Genomic DNA, 21,812 nt, shown 5'->3' on the forward strand with positions numbered 1-21,812 from the left:
GATACAAATATTATATGAGCGGGTATTTTTATCAAAAAGTTTAAAATAAATATAAAAATTTGTTCATCCAATCTCAAAGACATAATACAGTAATATAAATAATATCTATTGTATGTACAACAATAATCAAATGATCAAATGATGAAAATCATTCATCGGAATCTCAAATTGTGATTATGATCAATAGATAGGCTTGTGTTTAATACTTTGTGCGCGCCGCGACCATAACAATAACTCAAAACAAATTTTCCCATGAAATATTTTCTATAAAAGCATAAAAAATTATTTTTTCCTACACAAAATTTCTTTTACACGTATTTTTTTTTTAAATACTTATAGTTTTGTATCTTAGTCTCTAACATTTATCAATAACTTGTAGCTTTTTTATTAACTCTCCGTTAAGAAACATAAATATCTTATGCTTTCGGAAACTCCTAGTCAAGCTGTTTTTGCCTATTAAGTTCTATTTAGAGATAAAAATTATTAAAATAACATATCCTAAGCAACTTCTAGTTAAAAGTGTCGTGAGTTGTGGATAGTTACCAGACGGTTATTCAGCATTTTTCTAAAAACCGAAAAAAACGTCAAGCCTGAAACGTCAAGCCTGAATAGTAGTTATTTTTAATATTTTGGTAAGTGGAAATGGCTAAGCTGGGATGTATAAGGGACAAGTGCACCTAGAGTGTTTTGGTTATCCTCCTCTTCTAGAAGTTTGGTTACCTTCAATGAGAATAAAAATATCTCAAGCTATGTCGCAGACTTCTGTATGTGGGGCCCGTCCCTTTGGTGGTTGGTCTCATGTCTTATTATCAATGTGACAGTACCTCTGCACGAGTTTGATCACTCACGATATTCGTTAATGTCAGTTGATAGTAGGCATGGGGGCTTGAATCTGTCTTTTCTGCAAAGCTTACTTAGAGTACTCGAGTCTTCTAACCTATTTTATTATATATTTTATATATTTTAGATTTCATTCTCTCCTGTTAGATTTAGCTTTTACTAGTAAGAATTGATATATTGTAAGTTTTTTTTGTAATAATTATAGTAAAATCCAAACTGTTTATTATTATAATAGTATTTGCTTATACATTGGTGACTTAAATTACAAAAAATTGTGATATAATAAGTTAATGTTGTTTGATTGAAATTATTATAAGTTTACTAAAATTTATATACATAAATATCTATTATATTCCTCACTCATGATTATATTGATCATATGATCACACATAAAATTAAGAGTATGTCAATTTTTACATGTATTATATACATAATTAATTTATTAATAATAATCTTATTAATAAAAATTTTTTAAAATATGGCACATTTTTATTGGATAGTGCGGTTTTTAATTTACAGTATGTGACGTTTACAACTAACTTGATAAATCACAAATTTTTCGTCCTGAATTTTTTTTATTTCTTAATACAATAAGAAATACTAATTTAAAATTTTTGTTGATGACTCACTTACAGAAATAAAAAATCTGAAGCAAAATAATATTAACTACTGTAGATATGATACATGAATTTATATATAATTTACAGTTAACTGCATACTATATGGATATTTTATATAAAAAATTATGTACCATTTAAATTTACGTATAATTTATTTATACTAGACAAATAAACATTATCATTATGCAAATAATTTTATATACTAATTAAATATATATAAAATTCTTTACTACATATTTTATTTAAAATTTTCATATAAACTCATATAGATTTATGTATTTTGTTTAATTTTAAATAAGTGTAAAAATGTTTCTTAGATATAACTTTGCACTAACATATTTGTATATTTTGGTTAGTCAATTTCATATAAAGTATACATTAAAATAATTAAAAAGTAAATTCCATTAAGAGAAACAAATGGATATTTGTATATTAAATTGCATGATATATCATTTCGATCAAAAAAAAAAATCCAATAATTAAAGAAAGAGCAAAAAGTCGTTGTTAAAAAAATTCTAAGAAAATAATCAATTATAAAATTAGCAAAATTGATGTTCAACTACAAAAATCAATAACTGAAATACCGCAATACATTTCATCAAAGTATACGAATTTACTAAATTAGTTCAAATATTGATGATATTAATTGGCTTATTGTTAGTCAATTACAATAATGTGTGACAATATCGGAATCACCACTCCAAAAACGAGATATAAATTTATACTCAATTTGGCCAAAGATACGCCACGCCTTTATTTTTTTTTTTCCTTCTTTTCGTTTACAATATGTCATGTTCAAAAATATTTTCAGGAGATTTACCTGAATTAATATATGAAATCATCAAAAATTTTCAGAATGATTATTCAACCTTACATTCATGTGTTTTAGTTAATAGATTATGGTGTCGTTTAGCGATTCCATTATTATGGGAAAATCCATTTTCAATTACTACCGGAAATTATAATTTTATTGAAGTTTACTTATATAATTTGAATGATTATTTAAAAACAAAAATTAATAATTATCAAATTATTAATAATTTATTACCTTCGAATACACTTTTCAATTATCCTAGTTTTATAAAATATTTGAACATGTGTAATATTACTCTTTCTATTGAGAGGTGGTTAGAAGCTAACAATAAAACTTCAAATGCAGCAGTATCCGAATTTAAAAGATTAATTAATATGTCACTAGTTAAATTATTTATTGAAAATGAAGTAAATTTACATACTTTTAAAATTGAGATAAACAACATACATTACTATGATACCATTTATGACATTTTGGAGATAATTTTACAAAATTTTAATTTCATTCATAATATTAGAAATTTAAACCTTTCTATTGTAAATAATCATTGTAAAAGTATGTTAATTAAAAATCGTATATCACAAATAATTAACTTACATCAAAATCTTAAAAGAATTTTATTTGGTAATAATACTAACTTATCTTTATATCAATCATTATTATTATCAAAAGAATTTAATTGTTCAAATACTTTAAATACAATCATTTTTTATTATGTCAATTTTAAAGATATAAATAATTTAGTTAAAGTATTTGAAAATTTAAATGTTTTAGAATCTGTTCATATTATTTATTGTAATTCTTTAGGTAGTTTTATTCAACAAATTACTAACTTAACCAAACCACTTAAACTAAAATCTTTATTTATGCTCATGGCTTTACAAATCGATTTATTACAATCATTATTACAAAAATATGGGAATTATTTAGAAAATTTCAAATGCGGGAGTTACGGATTTGTTCAACAACGGCACTTAGAATTAATTATGAAATATTGCAAAAATATCAAATTTCTTGACTTATGTGGAATTGAAAGACACATTACTTCTCTAATATTTGATTTGATTGAAAATATTAACCAAAATCTTAATTATCTTTCAATCAATGTAGGAGATTGTCAAAATGAGCTAATATTACGAAATTTAGGATTAATACTCCCTTCTAAACTTGAATATTTAAGTTTGGCTCTTCGCATGATTAATACAAATGATTTTGAAGTATTCCTAAAAGATTCTCAAGATACTTTCTTTAAAAAATTGTTAATTAATAATTTGATAGGAGGATATAGTGATGATATTGATATTTTACCCTATATAAAAGAATATATTATGAAGAAGAAAAGAGTCCAATATTTGGCAATTAAGAATACTTTATACAATAGGGTAGATGTAGATTTGTCTAATTTTAAAGATGAAGTGAATGAATTTAAGTTACATAATATTAAAGTTCTAAAATATGATAATTTATCTACTGATATTTATAGATTTGTAAATGAAATTGATTAATTATTTAGTTATTTAAAATATCAGATAGACATATTATTTTCAATTTTATAAATGAAAGTTGTTTTATAAATTATTACTTATCATAAAATAAATATTCATTATTAATAATAATATTTTTATTAATGACAATTTTATAAATCATTAATGTACTAGAAGGAGATTAAAATTAACTTGAGCTTTTGTATATTCTATTTTTATGCAACTACTAGAAAAAACTTTATATAAATCAATAAATAATTTTTAGTTAAAACTTTTATTGTAAAGTTATTAACTAACGGAATATCTTCAGCACTTGAATTAATTTAGTAAACTACTAGGCGTAACCCATCGCGTTGCGGCGGGGATGATACTTGCTCATCAAGTAAGGGAGTAATAAATAATAAATACTTATATTTGATTTGCCATGCAGTGTGAATAGGTCTAGTTTTTTACTATTATTATGATGGTATTAATAGGAAATAAGTGTAGTAACAATTTATATGATTATATAAATTGTGTGCGAGTGTTATACAGTATATGAAATATTACTATTAAATGCAAATTTTTATTTATCACACGAAACAAATGCTGTGAAATTTAGTATTATTTATTTATATATTTACAAATTCATTACAAAGACAATTTTGCATAGTAATTTATTGTTACATTGTTACAAAAAAATCATTTTTTTTATCTTAAAAAAAAATTTCCATTGTAGCATTAAAAATAATTACATCCTCTGTTGAAAAAAAAATACATATATATTGTTACCATATCTCAAAGAAATTCATTATAGCAATCTATTGTTATAGAAAAAAAAATATCTCACTATTTATATTTAAAAAAATTCCCAGAAAAACTAATTATAACGATCTCAGCAAAAATTTTAGCATGCGGATGGAATCTTAGAATCTAAAAGTAGTAACGGAAGATTCAGTGAGGAACCAATTGGATGGTCTGTGATTTACTGTGGGACAAATTGCGGCAACAAATTTATCCGAGGAAGGGATCAGCCATATGGGGATCAGTCATATCCGCAGTAATCACGTGAGAGAAGAGATGATGATTCTAGTTTCGACGGTAGCAATGTAAATAAATGTAGACAAACATTTGTTTTGTTCAAAGAAATACAAAAAGCTAACGTCGGGCAAGTGTTGTGAATGGACAAGATAATTATGGAGAACGCGCTTTTCGGGAAGATGTACGGGGCCTAGCCAACTATACGGGGAAAACGCTCTTTTCGGGAAGATGGACGTTTCACTGCGAAGCCTAGCCAACTCTACGGTGATTGTTTGTATGTTTTGAGAGAGAGGGTTTGGAATAGATAGGGTGTTAGGAAGACGTTTTAGTTTTGTCTAGAATTAGTGTAGTTTTTGTTGTTTCGTTTTTCTTTTGAGAAGTGTGAAATGCGTAAGGAAGGGTGTTTGTGATTAATAAAGTATCTATGTGTGGGGAGTTCGATGGAGTTTAGCATTGGCGCAAACGCTTGGTTAAAAAATTTGTTAAACCAGGAGTATAAATAGCTAGTGTTAAATTTCGTGTTTTTTTTTTGTTGTTGGGTTTAGTTTTAGTTTTCTTTTTGTATGTTTTTGTTTTGTTTTTGTTTGTAGTAGATAGATACTTTATTAGCAGATGCACGTCGTCTAGAACATGTTGCGTTGTTTCAGCGATCATCATGTTATTAATAAAGTTTTTTTTTAAAAAAAAAAATTAGAACGATCTATTGACATGAAAAAAAAACAATTCCCCAGAAATATTAATTATAACGATCTATTGTTACAAAAATAATTAACTAATTATGTTAGTCTATTATTGAGCTTGATACAGCCTAAAAAATAATATTACTATTAATAGTAAGAATCGGGAAAAAAGGCAATTGCCGAAGCGGCGCAGCATCGATACAAACCAAAATGGTGAAAGAATGTATTCGGGAAAAAAAAATTCGGTTTGAAAAAAAAGCCAAACCGAAAAAGGAAAAGGGGAAAAATTTTCGGATTGGAAAGAAAGCCAACCGGAAAAAAAAATAAAAAAAGAATAAAAACGAAAAAAAAATTTGTGGGGGGACAAAGAGAAAATCGGGTTGAAAAAAAAGAAACTGAAAAGGAAAAGGAAAGAAAAAATAATAAAAAATTCGAAAGAAAAAGAAAAAAAATTTTTGGGGAAAAGAATAAGGATGAATAAGGATAAAGAAAGAAATTGGTCTAAAAAAAAAGATCAAAAAAAATAATATAAGTCTTAAAAGACCGAACAATAGGATTATTTAATAAAAAAAAAATAATAACAATTTTCGGTTTTGGAAAAAAAACCAAATCTAAATGGAGAAAGAATGAAAAAAAAAACAAAAAAAAAGAAAGAGGAAAAAAAACGAAAAAGAAAAAAAAAGGAAAAGAAAAAGGTATTTCGACGAAATTTGAAAAAAAGAAAAAAAAATAATTCTGATTAAAATTTCATTAACCGGAATTGGATTAGATGTACAACATGACTTACCGATCAAGCGGGTCTTAACTATAAAAAATACGAATCAGCAATTTATACAGGCTAATCTAAACGTTAGTCGCACCATTTTTTAATTATATAGATATATATAGATAAGTGAATTATGTCAGTCTATTATTGTAATAATAATATTATTATTAATAAGAATGGAAAAAAGGCAATTGCCGTGGCGCCGGCCCTCGGTTGATCTCAACCCAGACCTAGTGATCTACAAAGAATGAAAGATTTTTTTTTTTATAAATAATTTGGTTTTATTATAAAATAAATTTTATTTTTTATATAGTAATAATAATTTATTTTTAAAAAAAAAATTCAAAAAAGAATTACATTATTTATTCATATTTTTAAATGGTTTCAAAAAGTTGTTAATTAAAAAAATAATTTTAAAAATAAATCAAAAAATCATTATCAGTTATAATAAAAAATTTATGTAAAAAAACAACAAAAAAAGTAGCTGATTCGACCTTTCTTACCGATGATCTAACAAAAAAAGAATATAATTTTTTATTAATTATATAATTAAAATTAGTAATCGACAAATCGATCGTTATAAGTAAAATGTTAAATCTAATGATCTGCACATTTTTTACCGAATGCGCGCGGTAATTTTAAAAAAAAACTGCGCCTAAATGTTACACACAATTAATTGACATTAGTTGTGTGACAATGGACTATAAATTTGCCTACAATTAAATGATACGCCACGTCGTATTTTTTTTTCCTTCTTTTCGTTTACAACATGTCATGTTCAAAAATATTATCAGGAGATTTACATGAATTAGTATATGAAATCATCAAAAATTTTCAGAATGATTATTCAACCTTACATTCATGTGTTTTAGTAAATAGATTATGGTGTCGTTTAGCGATTCCATTACTATGGGAAAATCCATTTTCAATTACTACCGGAAATTATAATTTTATTGAAGTTTACTTATATAATTTGGATGATTATTTAAAAACAAAAATAAATGATTATCAAATTATTAATTATTTATTACCTTCGAATACACTTTTCAATTATCCTAGTTTTATAAGATATTTGAACATATGTAATGTTACTTTTTCTATTGAGAAGTGGTTAGAAGCTAATGATAAAACTTCAAATTCAGCAATAGATTTGGTACATAATATAATTTTAACATCAGTATCCGAATTTAAAAAATTAATTAATATGTCAATAGTCAAATTATTTATTGAAAATGAAGTAAATTTACATACTTTTAAAATTGAGATAAACAACAAACATTTTGATTATTTCATTTATAATGACATTTTAGAGATAATTTTACAAAATCCAAATTTCATTCATAATATTAGAAATTTAAACCTTTCTGTTGTAAAGAATCATTGTAAAAGTATGTTACTAATTAAAAATCAAATATCACAAATAATTAATTTACATCAAAATCTTAAATTAATTTTATTTGGTTATAATAACTTAACTTTATATCAATCATTACTATTATCAAAAGAATTTAATTGTTCAAATACTTTAAATACAATCATTTTTTATTATGTCAATTTTAATGGTATAAATAATTTAGTTAAAGCATTTGAAAATTTAAATGTTTTAGAATCTGTTCATATCATTTATTGTTCTTCTTTAGATGGTTTTATTCAACAAATTATTAACTTAACCAAACCATTTAAACTAAAATCTCTATTTATGAGTATGAATTTGCAAATTGATTATTTACAATCATTATTACAAAAATATGGGAATTATTTAGAAAATTTCAGATATGAGAGTTACAGATTTGGAGTTCAACAACAATACTTAGAATTAATTATAAAATATTGCAGAAATATCAAATTTCTCGGCTTAAATAGAATTGAAAGTCACGTTAATTATCTAATGTTTAGATTAATTGAAAATATTAAACAAAATCTTAATCATCTTTCAATTAATGTAGTGCATTATCAAGATGATTTAATATTACGAAATTTAGGACAAATACTCCCATCTAAACTTGAATCTTTAAGTTTGGTTCTTTACATGATTAAAACAAATGATTTTGAAGTATTCCTAAAAAATTCTCAAGATACTTTCTTTAAGAAATTGTCAATTAATAATTTGGTGCAAGGATATAGTGATGATATTGATATTTTACCTTATATAAAAAAATATATTATGAAGAAGAAAAGGGTCAAATATTTAGCTATTAAGAATACTTCATCTACTTTTAGTATTAGTAAAGGTAAAGATGTAGATTTGTCTAATTTAAAAGATGAAGTGAATGAATTTAAGTTATATAATATTAAAGTTCTAAAATATGTTAATATATGTACTGATATTTATAGATTTGTAAATGAAATTGATTAATTATTTAGTTATTTAAATTATCAGATAGAAATATTATTTTCAATTTTATAAATGGAAGTTGTTTTATAATAAATATTCATTTATTAATAATTGATATTTTTAATAATGACAATTTATAAATTTTAAATCATTAATGTACTAGAAGAAATTAAAATTAACTTGAGCTTTGTATGTCTCAAATTACCAACTAAACATTGTTTATTTTCTCTTCTAAAAGGTAACCATTTGTGCACTTCCCATTTATCATGTAAATGATATTTTCTTCCCTTAAATTTTCTAACCAGCAATTAGTTAACCTTAGCTAAATTTCTTATATATGTGTTGTGCGTCAAATGCCGATTTGCGTCAGATGAGCTGTCGCACTTCAGATGTCTATCGGCGCTTGACAGTTGACGCCGCGTCAGTTAATAATTGGCAATTGAAGTGTGTTAGCTGTCTTTTACATTTTTTATTTTTTTTACACTCGCCAATTTTTTTACATTATCATTTAGTTTTTTAATTTTCATAAATATACGTTAATTAAATTATTAAATATTCCTTAAGATTTTATATTTAAGAATCCTTTGGGATCTATAATTTTATAATTTCCTTGAAGATATTTAAATGAGTTACAAGGATTTTTTAAGGAATTTACAAAATTATGGATCCTTAAGGATTCTACACAAATTGAGAGAATTCTTATAGATACCAATGCCAAATATTTTACTGATGAATGAAAAGGTTTAGTTAAAAAAATTTGTCAAAGTTTTAGCAATTCACCTTCATCTTAAGCCATACTCATCTTTCAGTATGGGTTAATATTCGTCTTCAGCAACGAGTTTTGTCCTTGGATATATATCTATACTAGTTTCTTATTTGACTTCAAGTTCAGTAGCATCGTTACATTCATCTTCTGAATAATTGTCTTTGCTTTTTCTCATTGTAATTTATACACATATTGAGATGGTTGGAAGTTCGCGTATGTGCTTAAGTAAGAAATAATGAAATATTTAATCAACAAAACGTGTGATTTAAATTGGCAAAGAATTTAAATTAGAAATTGGGATCAGGGATTGTAACTGGAGTTACAATCATAGTAATAACAAAACGGTTACAGTACGATTTCCTGAATGCCTTTTTCCTGAATATATCTTTTCCCGAAGTCATTTGCCTGAATGCCATTTCCTGAAGTCTAATTTCCCGAATCCTAAATCCCAATATCCTGAATCCCAATATCCCGAATTCAAATATCCTTGATTCTAATATTCCGAATTCTAATATTCTGAATGGACAATTTCTTGAATTATATAATAAATTGTATATTTTCTCATATGATTTATAAATAAACTATATAATAAATTTAAAAAATAAGAACTATTGATAAAGACTGATTTCTACCATTTTATATAAAACAATTGAATATGAATTTTATTTGTCATAATTATGTAATTTGGGGAGTGGCTATTTCAAGCATCCCTTGCCTGTACAAGTATTACGATCAATTGAAGTAAATATGAAGTAAACAATTAGGAAATATTGCATTTTTAGCTAATAAAATTTTTCTCGGACCCATTGAGTTGATAATATTTTCTTAAACATCAAGTAAATATAATTAATTTACATTTTAGGAGAAAAAGATTTGGTACAGGTACAAATTTTAAACAGATACTTTGACTGAATAATAAAATCTGCTCGCTTTTGCATTATTTATTTTGAGTATTTGTTTTAATACAAGTTAGTTTATTACATATTATATTTATATACATTATATATAATTTATTGATTAGTATACTAAATAAAATAAAGGTTGAGTCTATGAAATTAATAATTCTAATTTAATGATGTAAAATTATACAAAATAATATTAAATTCAGTAAAATGTCCATTCAGAATATCAAGGTTCATGATATTGGAATTTGGGATAAAATAATTCAGGATAAAGAATTCGGGAAATTGGATGTTTCATATAATTCCAGAAATTGAGATTCAGGAAATTGGCATTCAGTAAAATAAAATTTCAGGAAATGATCAATTTCTGGAAATAGGCATTCAGAAAATTGGATTCGGGAAAAGGTATATTCAGGAAATTGGTATTCAGAAAATGGTCCGACAAGGTAACAAAACATTTTGTAGAACTCCGCCATTTTAAAAAGTTTTATATAACTTTATTATAAATAAAATCATTTCGAAAATTTGGAATTAAATCCAAAATAGAAATAGATGAGCACAAAATTTAGGCTCATTTTTATTGTATACAAAAAAATCAAACGATCAGTCCTGGTCCGGACCAGTTAGACCGAAGACCGTGAAGATCGGTTTCAAGACCAATGCAGGAGTGCAGGACCGGTCTTTGTTGAGACCAATCCAACCCTATAATTAAATTACTTATAATACAAAAGAAATAAATCATACAGATAACTAATTACTAATGCTTTAAATAGTATTGGATATTTTATTTATTAATACATCATTTTTTAATTTCTCTTAAATAAAAAATTAAGTTATTATTTTTTTTTCCATTGTCATCTAAAAGATTCAAATAATAAACATACAGTATATGTTTTTAGTTTTATCATAAAAAGAATTTTTATTAAATATTGAAATTTTAATTTGTCAGTTATAATTATACGATAATGCGATAAGTATTTAGTGTTATCTTTGTAATTTGCTATTTAAAAGAAAACGATATTTTTCAAATATATTAAATAAAAAAAAAATGATGTTTTATAAAAAATGTAATAAATTTTATTTATTTACTTAACATAATCGCAAACAAAATTTTTCTTAACATATGACATACTATCTTAATTTGAATATCATTACCTTATCTGAAGAGGCCGTCTCACAAAAATCTAAATTTAAAGATATAAATCAATAATATTTTACTTAAAAAGTGCATATTATAATTATATAATATTACCTCTTAAAATCTAAATCAGCTAATTGAGAATCATGATAGGTTGCTAAATAAAAAAAATAATAGGTTAATTATCAATAAATTTATAATAAACTTTAAATCAATAGTACCTTCATTAATTTTGTCCTCTTGAAGATATGAACTAATAATAGAGGAATTAATGGGTTTTGATAGGTTATTAAAAGTGAGTTCTCGGCTGGTATATATAGCATCAGGATCTTTTTCGTAAAAGGTTGAAATATTTGGTATTTCTATATCAGCCTCTTCAAGTATGGCTTTAATTTCTTTTCCATTATAACTAAAATTTTCTCCAAAGATAATAGATCTATGCCAGAGTTCCATTATATCGAATAATTCATCAGCTGTTGGTCTTTTAATTGAATTAGCATTTGTACATCTATATGCTAATTTCTTATAAACCTCAGGTGTTCCTTTCCCAAATTCAGGTCTGAGTCCATCACATATAGCTAATGCTAAGTGTAAGTCATGTTTTCTATTGTAAAATGGTGGTTTTCCAAATGATAACTCGATCATAATTATACCAAAACTATAAATATCAGATGACGAAGTGTATGGCTCTTTGTTTAAAACTTCTGGGGCAATATATGGCAATACACCATACACTTTATTATCTGATTTTTGTTCATTTGCTGGCACAGATAATCCAAAATCTGAAATATATGATAATCTATCTTTTAGCAATATATTTCCACTATGTAGATCTTTATGAAAATATCCCAATTTATGCATATTGCTAAGATCAACAACCAAATCATATAACAACAAAATTTTATCTTTCCATAAAATACTATTAAATTTATATGAGAGAGCATTTCTCAAATTTCCATTATTTGCAAATTCTAAAATCATTGCAAATTCATTAGTCGTTGGATCTCTGGTTATTCCATAAAAATCTAAATAATTAAAGCTTTCTAAATAAAAATTCCAATATATTTCAAGCTGTTATTTAATATAAGAATTAAATAAAAATAATTAATTGTCATTAGATATTGAAATATATATAGTATATGTACATATATATACAGCATGTATATAAATACCTCATTTAAATATTTAGATGATATATTCTGTGATCCATTTAACTTTTTCAAAGCAACTTTTGTAGGCTTAGATTCTAATTTTTTCCAGCTCCCATCATTTAGTTTTTCATATTTTGATTTACCATCAATCCATATTGCAGAATATACTTTGGCAAATCCACCCTTGCCAATTTGGTCTATATCTGTAAATCTATTAAATGATACCCACTCAAGAAACTTAGAATTTGAACTTTGTCTTGCATTATAAATTGAACCTTTAATAAATTTATCAATGCTTAAATTTCCACTAGTCCATCCTTCTATCATACAGTATGGGTCACATTCTTTGCACCATAATTTTTCAATAAATAGTTTATGACAATAAGAACATATCTTATTATCAGCCTGATTATTTTCTGATATATGACAAAAGTAACAAAGAAATATTAATATTAATATAAATTAAATAAATAAAATATGATATAATACCTTTATTATTTGTTCCTTTAAGATATGAAATAACAATAGATGAATTAACAGGTTTTGGCAAATTGCTAAATGTAAATACTTGACTAGTATATTTAGCATCTGGATTCTTTTCATATAAAGTTGAAATATTTGGTATTTCTTTATCAGCATTCTCAAACATAACTTCGATTTCTTTTCCTATATATCCTAAAACTTTACCATTAAGAATATCATTCCAAAAGTCTAAAATTTGATATAATTCATCAGTTTTTGGTCTTTCAATTGAATTAGCATTCATACATTTATATGCTAATTCCTTATAAATTTCTGGAGTTCCTTTTTCAAATTCTGGTCTAAGTCCAATACATATATCTGTTGCTAAATTTGAGTCATGACTTCTATTATAATATGGCGGCTTTCCAGATGATAATTCAGTCATAACTATACCAAAACTATAAATATCAGAAAAAAATGTATATGGATCTCCATTTAAAACTTCTGGAGCGATATATGGTAAAAGACCTAATTTTTGTTCATTTGCCTGCTCAAACAATTCAAAATTTAAAATCCAAGAATAATCACCACAATGGAGAACTTTACAAAAATAGTTTAGTTCATGTAAATATTTAAGATAAAATGCCAAATTCTGCAATAAACAAATTTTATCCTTCCATAAAATGTTCTTAAAATCATTTGTAAGAACATTTCTCAAACTTTTTAAATTTGTCAATTCTATTACTATCATAATTTCTTTAGTTTTTGGATTTTTAGTAATTCCATAAAATTTAAATGTAGTATTCACTTTATACTTTTTACTTAAATTCCAGTAAAATTTAAGCTAAAATCATAAAAAGTGTTATAAGAGCTGAAGTAACCAAAATTGAAAAGTACATATAAATTTAATGAAACATACCTCATTTAAACATTTAGGTGACATATTCTGTGATTCATCTAAACTTTTCAAAATAATTTCCATAGATTTAAATTCATATTTTTTCCAACTTTCATTATTAAATTCTGATTTACCATCTATCCATGTTGCAGTATACACTTTTGCTAATTCGTCTTCACAAATTTGTTTTATACCTGTAAATCTATCAAATACTATCCATTCAAGAAAGCAATAATTATAATTTCTTGCGTTGTACATTGTATCTTTTATAAACTTATCAATATCAGGAATTCCACTGGTCCATCCACCAATCATATAATGAGGATCGCATTCATTACACCATAATTCTTCAGTAATTGATTTATTACAATAAGAACAATTTTCATACTTGTCTGATATACCTTTACAGCGTGATATAACAAAAAATATTAATTATCATTTTAACTATAAGATTAACATTCAATTTTTAACTAACCTTCATTGTTCATATTTTCTTCAAAATAGGAATTAGTAATAGATGAATTACTAGGATTTGGTAATTTGCTAAATGAAAATTCTTGACTAATATATATATTAGAATGATTCTTTCCATATGTAGATGGAATCTCTCGTAGTTCTTTATTATCTTCTTCAAATATAGCTTCAACTTTACTTCCTTTATAACTAAACATTTCACCATTAATAGAATGATACCAAAATATTAAAATTTTACTTAATTCATCTGCTTTTGGTCTTTGTTTAGGATTAGAATTCATACATCTATAAGCTAGATTCTTATAAATTTCAGGAGTTCCTTTTTCAAATTCTGGTCTGAGTCCATTACATATATCTAATGCCAAATTCGAATCGTATTCTCTATCATAAAAAGGTGGTTTTCCAGATGATAATTCGGACATAATTATACCAAAACTATAAATATCTGAAAATAGTGTGTATGGTTTTCCATTTAAAACTTCAGGAGCAATATATGGTAATACACCATATATTTTATTATCAGATTTTTGTTTATTTGCTGGTCCATTTAATTCAAAATCCGAAATATAAGTATTAAAACATTTAAAATAATCATCATAACGGAATAAAATATTTCCACTATGAAGATTTTTGTGGGAATATCCTAATTTGTGTAAGTTATTAAGCCCCAAAATTAAATGACCTAAAATTCTAATTTTATCATCCCAAAGAATCATAAATTCATTTAAAAAAATACTTTTCAGATTTCCTCCACTTGCAAATTCAATAATCATCATAAATTCTTTAGTTACTGGATCTTTAGTCATTCCATAAAATCCCAAAGAAAAATTTTCTTTTAAATAAACATTCCAATGTATTTTAAGCTATAAAAATTTTTAAGTAAAATTGACGAAAAATAATTTAAATTTTAAAATAAAAAAAAATAATAAACATACCTCATTTAAATATTCAATTGACAATTCATGTGAACCATTCAATCTTTTCAAAGCAACTTTAATTGGCTTAGGATCTAATTTTTTCCAATTTCCATATTCATATTTGTAATCTGCCTTACCATCTATCCATGTTGCAGAATAAACTTTGGAAAATCCGCCTTCGCCAATTTGTTCTACATTTATAAACCTATCAAATGGTACCCATTCAAGCCATGTTCCATATTTTCTTGAGTACATCGTATCTTTAATGAATTTATCAATATCAAGATTTTCGCTTGTCCATCCTTCAATTATTTTGTATGGGTCACATTTTTTACACCATAATTCTTCAATAAAAGGTTGATTACAGCAAGAACAATATTTATGGCTGGAGTCTATGTCTGAGACACTTAATTTTGACTCTATTGAAACCTGAGTTTTATTATTTAATATGCTCATTTTTTTTAAATGGATTTATTTTTACGGGTAATCGGGTAGTGAAACAAAAAAGGTTACCAGAATTTAAAAAAATGATCATCGTGATTTACACGCCATTTAGGGCTGAATTTTGTACTCTGCTGTACAAATCAAATTCGGTTATGCTAATTTTCGCCCGGTTCCCATTGGATCCGACGTAGAATTAGCTCGGAATTCTTAATAATAACGGCAGAAGACACGCTTTATTGATTTATATAAAATTTTAATTTTTTTCTAGTTGCATAAACAAAGGTAGTAAAGGTAAAATAAAAATCTAGTGATCTGCACAATACATTTTTACCGGATGCAGTTATTTAATAAAACTGCGCCTAATTATTAAAAAATGTTACACAATTAATTGGCATTAATTGTGCGACGATATCACTAAAAATGGAATATAAATTTACTCCTTTTGACCTTACAATAAAATGACACACCACTATTTTTCGTCCTTTCATTTACAATATGTCATGTTCAAAAATATTTTTAGGAGATTTACCTGAATTAGTATATGGAATCATCAAAAATTTTCAGAATGATTATTCAACCTTACACTCATGTGTTTTAGTTAATAGATTATGGTGTCGTTTGGCAATTCCATTATTATGGGAAAATCCATTTTTAACTCCTACCGGAAATTATAATTTTATTGAAGTTTACTTGTATAATTTGAATGATTGTTTAAAAACTAAAATAAATGATTATCAAATTATTGATCATTTATTACCTTCGAATACACTTTTCAATTATCCTAGTTTTATAAGATATTTGGACGTATTTAAAATTACTCATTATATTGAAATGTGGTTAGAAACTAATGATAAAACTTCAAATTTAGTTTTTCAATCAGTATATGAATTTAAAGAATTAATTAGTATGTCATTAATTAAATTATTTATTGATAATGAAATAAATTTACATACTCTTAAAATTACTATTAGTACTTATTTTATTGCATATATTAATAATATTCTTGAGATAATTTTGAAAAATCCAAACTTAATTAACAATATTAAGAATTTTGAATTTTCTATTTTAACTTCTAATACGCTAATTGAATATCGTATATCACAAATAATTAATTCACATCAAAATCTTAAAAGAATTTTATTAGGTCATGATAGTTTATCTTTATATCAATCATTATTATTATCAAAAGAATCTAATTGTTCAAATACCTTAAGCACAATCATTTTCTATTATGTCAATTTTAATGATAGAATTAATAATTTAGTTAAAGTAATTGAAAATTTAAATGTTTTAGAATCTGTTCATATCATTTATTGTTTTTCTTTAGATAGTTTTATTCAACAAATTATTAACTTAAGCAAACCATTTAAACTAAAATCTTTATTTATAACCGGGAATTTTCAAATTGATTTATTACAATCATTATTACAAAAATATGGGAATTATTTAGAAAATTTTGGATACGGGGATTATTTAGAAGATATCTGTTATGAATTTGATCGGTCATTAACACAACAATCATTAGAATTAACTATAAAATATTGCAGAAATATCAAATTTCTTGATTTATATAGAATTGGAAGCCAAATTACTTCTCAAGTGTTCGGTTTAATTGAAAATATCAAACAAAATCTTAATCATCTTTCAATCAATGTAGGGAATGGTAATAACGAGTTAATATTACAAAATTTAGGACAAATACTTCCTTCTAGGCTTGAATATTTAAGTTTGGTTCTTCACATTAAAACAAGTGATTTTGAAGTATTCTTAAAAAATTCTCAAAATACTTTGGTTGAGAAATTGGTAATTAATAATATGGTGGAAGGATTAATAAATATTTTACCTTATATAAAAGAACATATTATGAAGAAGAAAAGAGTCAAATATTTGGCTATTAAGACTACTTTATCCATTATTGATTTTAATAGGAACGATGAAGATTTGTTTGATTCGAAAGAACAAGTGAAGGAATTTAAGTTACATAATATTAAAGTTCTAAAATATGCTAATTTATCTACTGGTATTTACAGATTTGTAAATGAAATTGATTAATTATTTAGTTATTATTAGCAGTCACCCGTTGCTTCGCACTGGGATTTACGTTATATATAACAGATAATAAATTATGCACATAAAAATAATATATAAATAAGTAGAGATATATATATAAAATCTATAAATTTTTTAGTGATTAAATGGATAGTCATTGGGTTGAATAGTTTTTTTTTTTATTTACAATTAAAAAAATATTGGTTTATATAATAAAATAATTATATTACTGTGCTTGAAAAAATAAAAAAAATTTTAGCAAAAAAATACGGTAATTAGGAAAAATAATTATTATTAAAAATAAGAATCGGAAAAAAAGGCGTGACCGTAACGGCGAAATGCCATAGCGTTAATCCGATCACTGATCTAGATTCAAGTCTAAAAAAATAAAATAAACAATAATATACTTATATAACAATAATTAAAAAAAAATATATGGAAAAAATTATATAAAAAAAATAGTATGGATTATAAAGGAAAATTAAAAATATTTGAAAAATAATTTTCAGTTTTAGAAATAACAAACCAAAAAAGGAAAGGGTGAGTCGGAAAACTATGGCCCGCCGTAAGCACGGAAAGGTTTGCTTTTAAAAGAAAAAAGAAAAAAATTAAAAAAAATAACTTTAAAAAAAACTGTAAAAAATATCAAAAAAAAAATTGGTTTAAAAAAAAAAACAAAAAAAATGGGTTGAAAAAAAACAAATAAAAAAAATGGGTTGAAAAAAATTTTTTTTTTAAAGATCGAAAGAGGACCGGAAATGAAATTTATATAAAGTAATTTTAGTAATTACAAGTTTCAAGTAGGTTTCAATATAATTTTAATAGAAAATAGATACTTTGTTGACATACTACATGTACTGTGTATGATTTAATTACAATGTAATTGGTTCAGTACTAATGAAAAAAAAAATATTAAGGGTAAAAAGTATTAGTAAAAAAAAATCCTAAATTTATCAATAAGAAAAAAAGATGAAAAATTCGGTTTGAAAAAAAAAGCCAACCCGAAAAAAGAAAAGGTAAAAAAAATTTTTCAGATTGGAAAAAAAGCCAAAGCCAACTTGAAAAAAGAAAAAGGTTTAAAGAATTCGAAAAAAAACTGAAAAAAAAATTGGGAAGAGGGACAAAGAGAAAAATCGGGTTAAAAAAAGAAACCGAAAAGGAAAAAGAAAAAAAAATTGATAGAAAAAGAAAAAAAAAGTGAAACAAAAATTTGGGGAAAGAAAAAAGATAAAGAAAGAAATCGCTTAAAAAAAGGGAAATTTTCGAAAAAAAAGGAATCCAAAAAAAAAATAAGTACTGAAAAACATTCTGATCCAAAAAGACTGAAAAAAAAAATTTTTTAAAAAATAATAATACGGTCTAAAAAAAGATCGATAAAAAATAATACAAAAAAATCGGTCTTAAAAGACCAATAAAATAGGATTATTTAATTTAATAAAAAGAAATAATTTTTTAGTTTAGGAAAAAAATTTAAACCTAAACGGGAAAAGAATGAGAAAAAACAAATTTTTTCGATTTGAAAAAAAAACCAGAATTTTTTTGGTTCCTTTTTTTTTAAATTTTTCAAACCGAAAAAAAATTTTTCTTCCTTTTCTCCTTTCAGTTTGATAAAAAAAATTAATAATCAAAAAAAAATTCCGATTATAAAATTTCATTAACCGAAATTGGATTAGTTGATTGGAATGCACACGGATCGAATAGTTTTTGACCATAGACGGATTCAAATTATTTATACGGGGACTATCAAACAAATTTTTTAGTTATAAAAATTTAAAATATCAGATAGAAATATTTTTTCTAAAAATAAATATTCATTTATTATTAATTAAGTATTTTTATTATTCATGACAGTAATGTACTAGTAGAAGGGGACTAAAATTAACTTGAGCTTTTGTATTAACTATTTTTATTATCTCTTAAAGCTTATTTAAAATAAATTATATTTTTACAGTATATATTAATTGAATGATCCTTAAAACTATATAGAATAGTTATAGGTAACTTTCACATAGATTTTTTCATATAAATCTATATAAAAGTAGTGTAATTTAGGTACAGTTAGTGAAAAATTATTCACTTCATTTTTTTTCTTTAGGTTCGGCCAGGGATTTGCATATGATAATAGAAGCAACCTGAGCGTGCTCAGCAGATACCGAAATTTTACCATCTTTTTTTTTAAGCAATAATTGATTACCAATCAGTTTTATTTTGTTAATCTTTCAATTAATATTTCAAATTTTATTTTTTTCAGAACATTTAAATCTAATTATAATAAAATTTTGTTAAAGTTTACTGTCATATATAACATTTACTTGTTTTAGTTATTTTAAAAGTTACTTTGTTCACATGTCCATATTTGGAAATACTGACTGCCTCCCATTTTTATCCGCTTATAATATTTTCAAATAACTTCCTTTCTTATTTTATTTATTACAATAATAATAATTTTTTGTAATAATTTTCCATAGATAATGATAACTAAAGTATTAAACAGCGCAGTCATTATTTTAAAGTCAACTTTCTGATTTACTAAAATAATTTATAGTATCTTTAAGAATAACTACTTTTGACATTATTAAATTAGTTATTATATTTTTGAATTTTGAGAAAACATTTATGTCATTTAATACCAATTTGTTTTAACAATAAAATTTCAAGTTATTAGAAAAAAATGTTGTTAAAATAGATGAAAATTTTAAGTCATAATTAATTATCTTTATTTACAAGTTATATTCGTTAATAATATGAATTTCCTTCACATAATAATGGCAAAATATTCCTTTTGGTTTTATACTACTTTATTGTACATAACTAAACTGATTGGATAATACATTTTTTAATCTATCATGATTTTTAATGCATATAATGATATTGATTGAATGTATTTTTCAAAAAATAAAGTATATAATAATGAAATAATTTGGTGTGGTGTTAGATGATCGACAAAGCTTTTTTTTTTTTGTGATTTTTTGAAAAAGGAAATTTCTTACTTTAATAATCTGTGATTTCTGTGATCATCAGCTGACTTCTTGAACGCTTTATTGTTTTAAAAATGGGTTTTGTCAATCAGCTGTTGTGCAACTGTATTACGTTTTAAAAGACCACCTTTTCTTTTAAAAAAATTAAATAATCTTTTTTACTCTATTTAAACATAAAATTGAAGTCACATTTATTAATCCCAATATGGAAGAATTTATGCTCACTGATGATGTATTTGAGCAAATAAAAGATTTTGTCTATAATAGTCTAACTGAAGAACAAAGTTTGCTAATTGATAAGCTGATATTAAATGAAGAATTAAAATTACGTTATAAAGGAAATGGTTTATGCAAAGATTGTAAGCAACCTAGAGCTTCTTATTATTGGTGTCAATGTAAATTTCAACAAAATTTCAAAAACTGGACCAGTGGAAATTATAAAGTTGATAAGTTTATTCAAAAAACACAACTTAAAGCTAAAGATTATAATTGTGTTTTAGAATGGATTGAATATGATAGATTTGAAAATGTTGAATACTTGGCAAAAGGAGGGTTTGGAACTATTTATAAAGCAATTTGGAAGGATGGATGGATATACAGTTGGGATTTTGAAAATAATAAATGGAGAAGAAGTAAAAATTATTGTAGGGATTATGAGAATTTTCCTGTTGTGTTAAAATGCTTACATAATTCTCAAGATATTACATCCGATTTTTTAGGAGAAGTAAGTTATTTATTATTATATAATTTACAAGATATTATTATAAATGTTAAACTGTCCATTAATTATTGTTATTATGGATTCTTTTTTTTTTTTTAGATTGAAGCCCATATTATGTTTTTTTCAAAAAGTGTATTTAATATAACACCCTGTTATGGCATTACTAAGGATCCAGAATCTAAAAATTTTATGTTAGTAATGGGATATGTAATAAATGGTAGTTTAAGACAACATTTAAATAATAGTTTTAATTCAACAAAATGGGTTGAAAAATTGGAAACTTTACAAGATATTGCACAAGGCCTCGTTTATATTCATGAAAATGGATCAATTCATCGTGATTTTCATTGTGG

The 21,812-nt window shown here is 24.4% G+C and overlaps 4 protein-coding genes across 4 annotated transcripts; 3 read left to right on the forward strand and 1 right to left on the reverse strand.

Annotated features, from left to right (window-relative positions):
- Window positions 1–2,246: 2,246 nt before the first annotated feature.
- On the forward strand, window positions 2,247–3,779 carry OCT59_002263 (uncharacterized protein; the record flags this gene model as incomplete). The annotated part of the gene is made up of 1 exon (XM_025323745.1): window positions 2,247–3,779. The coding sequence occupies one exon, from the start codon at window positions 2,247–2,249 to the stop codon at window positions 3,777–3,779; it is 1,533 nt and encodes a 510-aa protein (XP_025189832.1).
- Window positions 3,780–6,993: 3,214 nt separating this feature from the next.
- Window positions 6,994–8,580, forward strand: OCT59_002264 (uncharacterized protein; the record flags this gene model as incomplete). Its single annotated transcript, XM_025323744.1, has 1 exon — window positions 6,994–8,580. The coding sequence occupies one exon, from the start codon at window positions 6,994–6,996 to the stop codon at window positions 8,578–8,580; it is 1,587 nt and encodes a 528-aa protein (XP_025189831.1).
- A 2,821-nt stretch (window positions 8,581–11,401) lies between these two features.
- On the reverse strand, window positions 11,402–15,723 carry OCT59_002265 (uncharacterized protein; the record flags this gene model as incomplete). The annotated part of the gene is made up of 8 exons (XM_066144381.1): window positions 11,402–11,411; window positions 11,480–11,522; window positions 11,587–12,436; window positions 12,538–12,932; window positions 13,006–13,822; window positions 13,898–14,277; window positions 14,352–15,213; window positions 15,286–15,723. The coding sequence occupies 8 exons, from the start codon at window positions 15,721–15,723 to the stop codon at window positions 11,402–11,404; spliced, it is 3,795 nt and encodes a 1,264-aa protein (XP_065995547.1).
- Window positions 15,724–16,206: 483 nt separating this feature from the next.
- Window positions 16,207–17,844, forward strand: OCT59_002266 (uncharacterized protein; the record flags this gene model as incomplete). The annotated part of the gene is made up of 1 exon (XM_025323743.2): window positions 16,207–17,844. The coding sequence occupies one exon, from the start codon at window positions 16,207–16,209 to the stop codon at window positions 17,761–17,763; it is 1,557 nt and encodes a 518-aa protein (XP_025189827.1). The 3' UTR covers window positions 17,764–17,844.
- Between the last annotated feature and the right edge of the window lie 3,968 nt (window positions 17,845–21,812).

Source organism: Rhizophagus irregularis, chromosome 10 (genome assembly GCF_026210795.1).
Source record: "Rhizophagus irregularis chromosome 10, complete sequence".
Lineage (NCBI taxonomy): Eukaryota > Fungi > Glomeromycota > Glomeromycetes > Glomerales > Glomeraceae > Rhizophagus > Rhizophagus irregularis.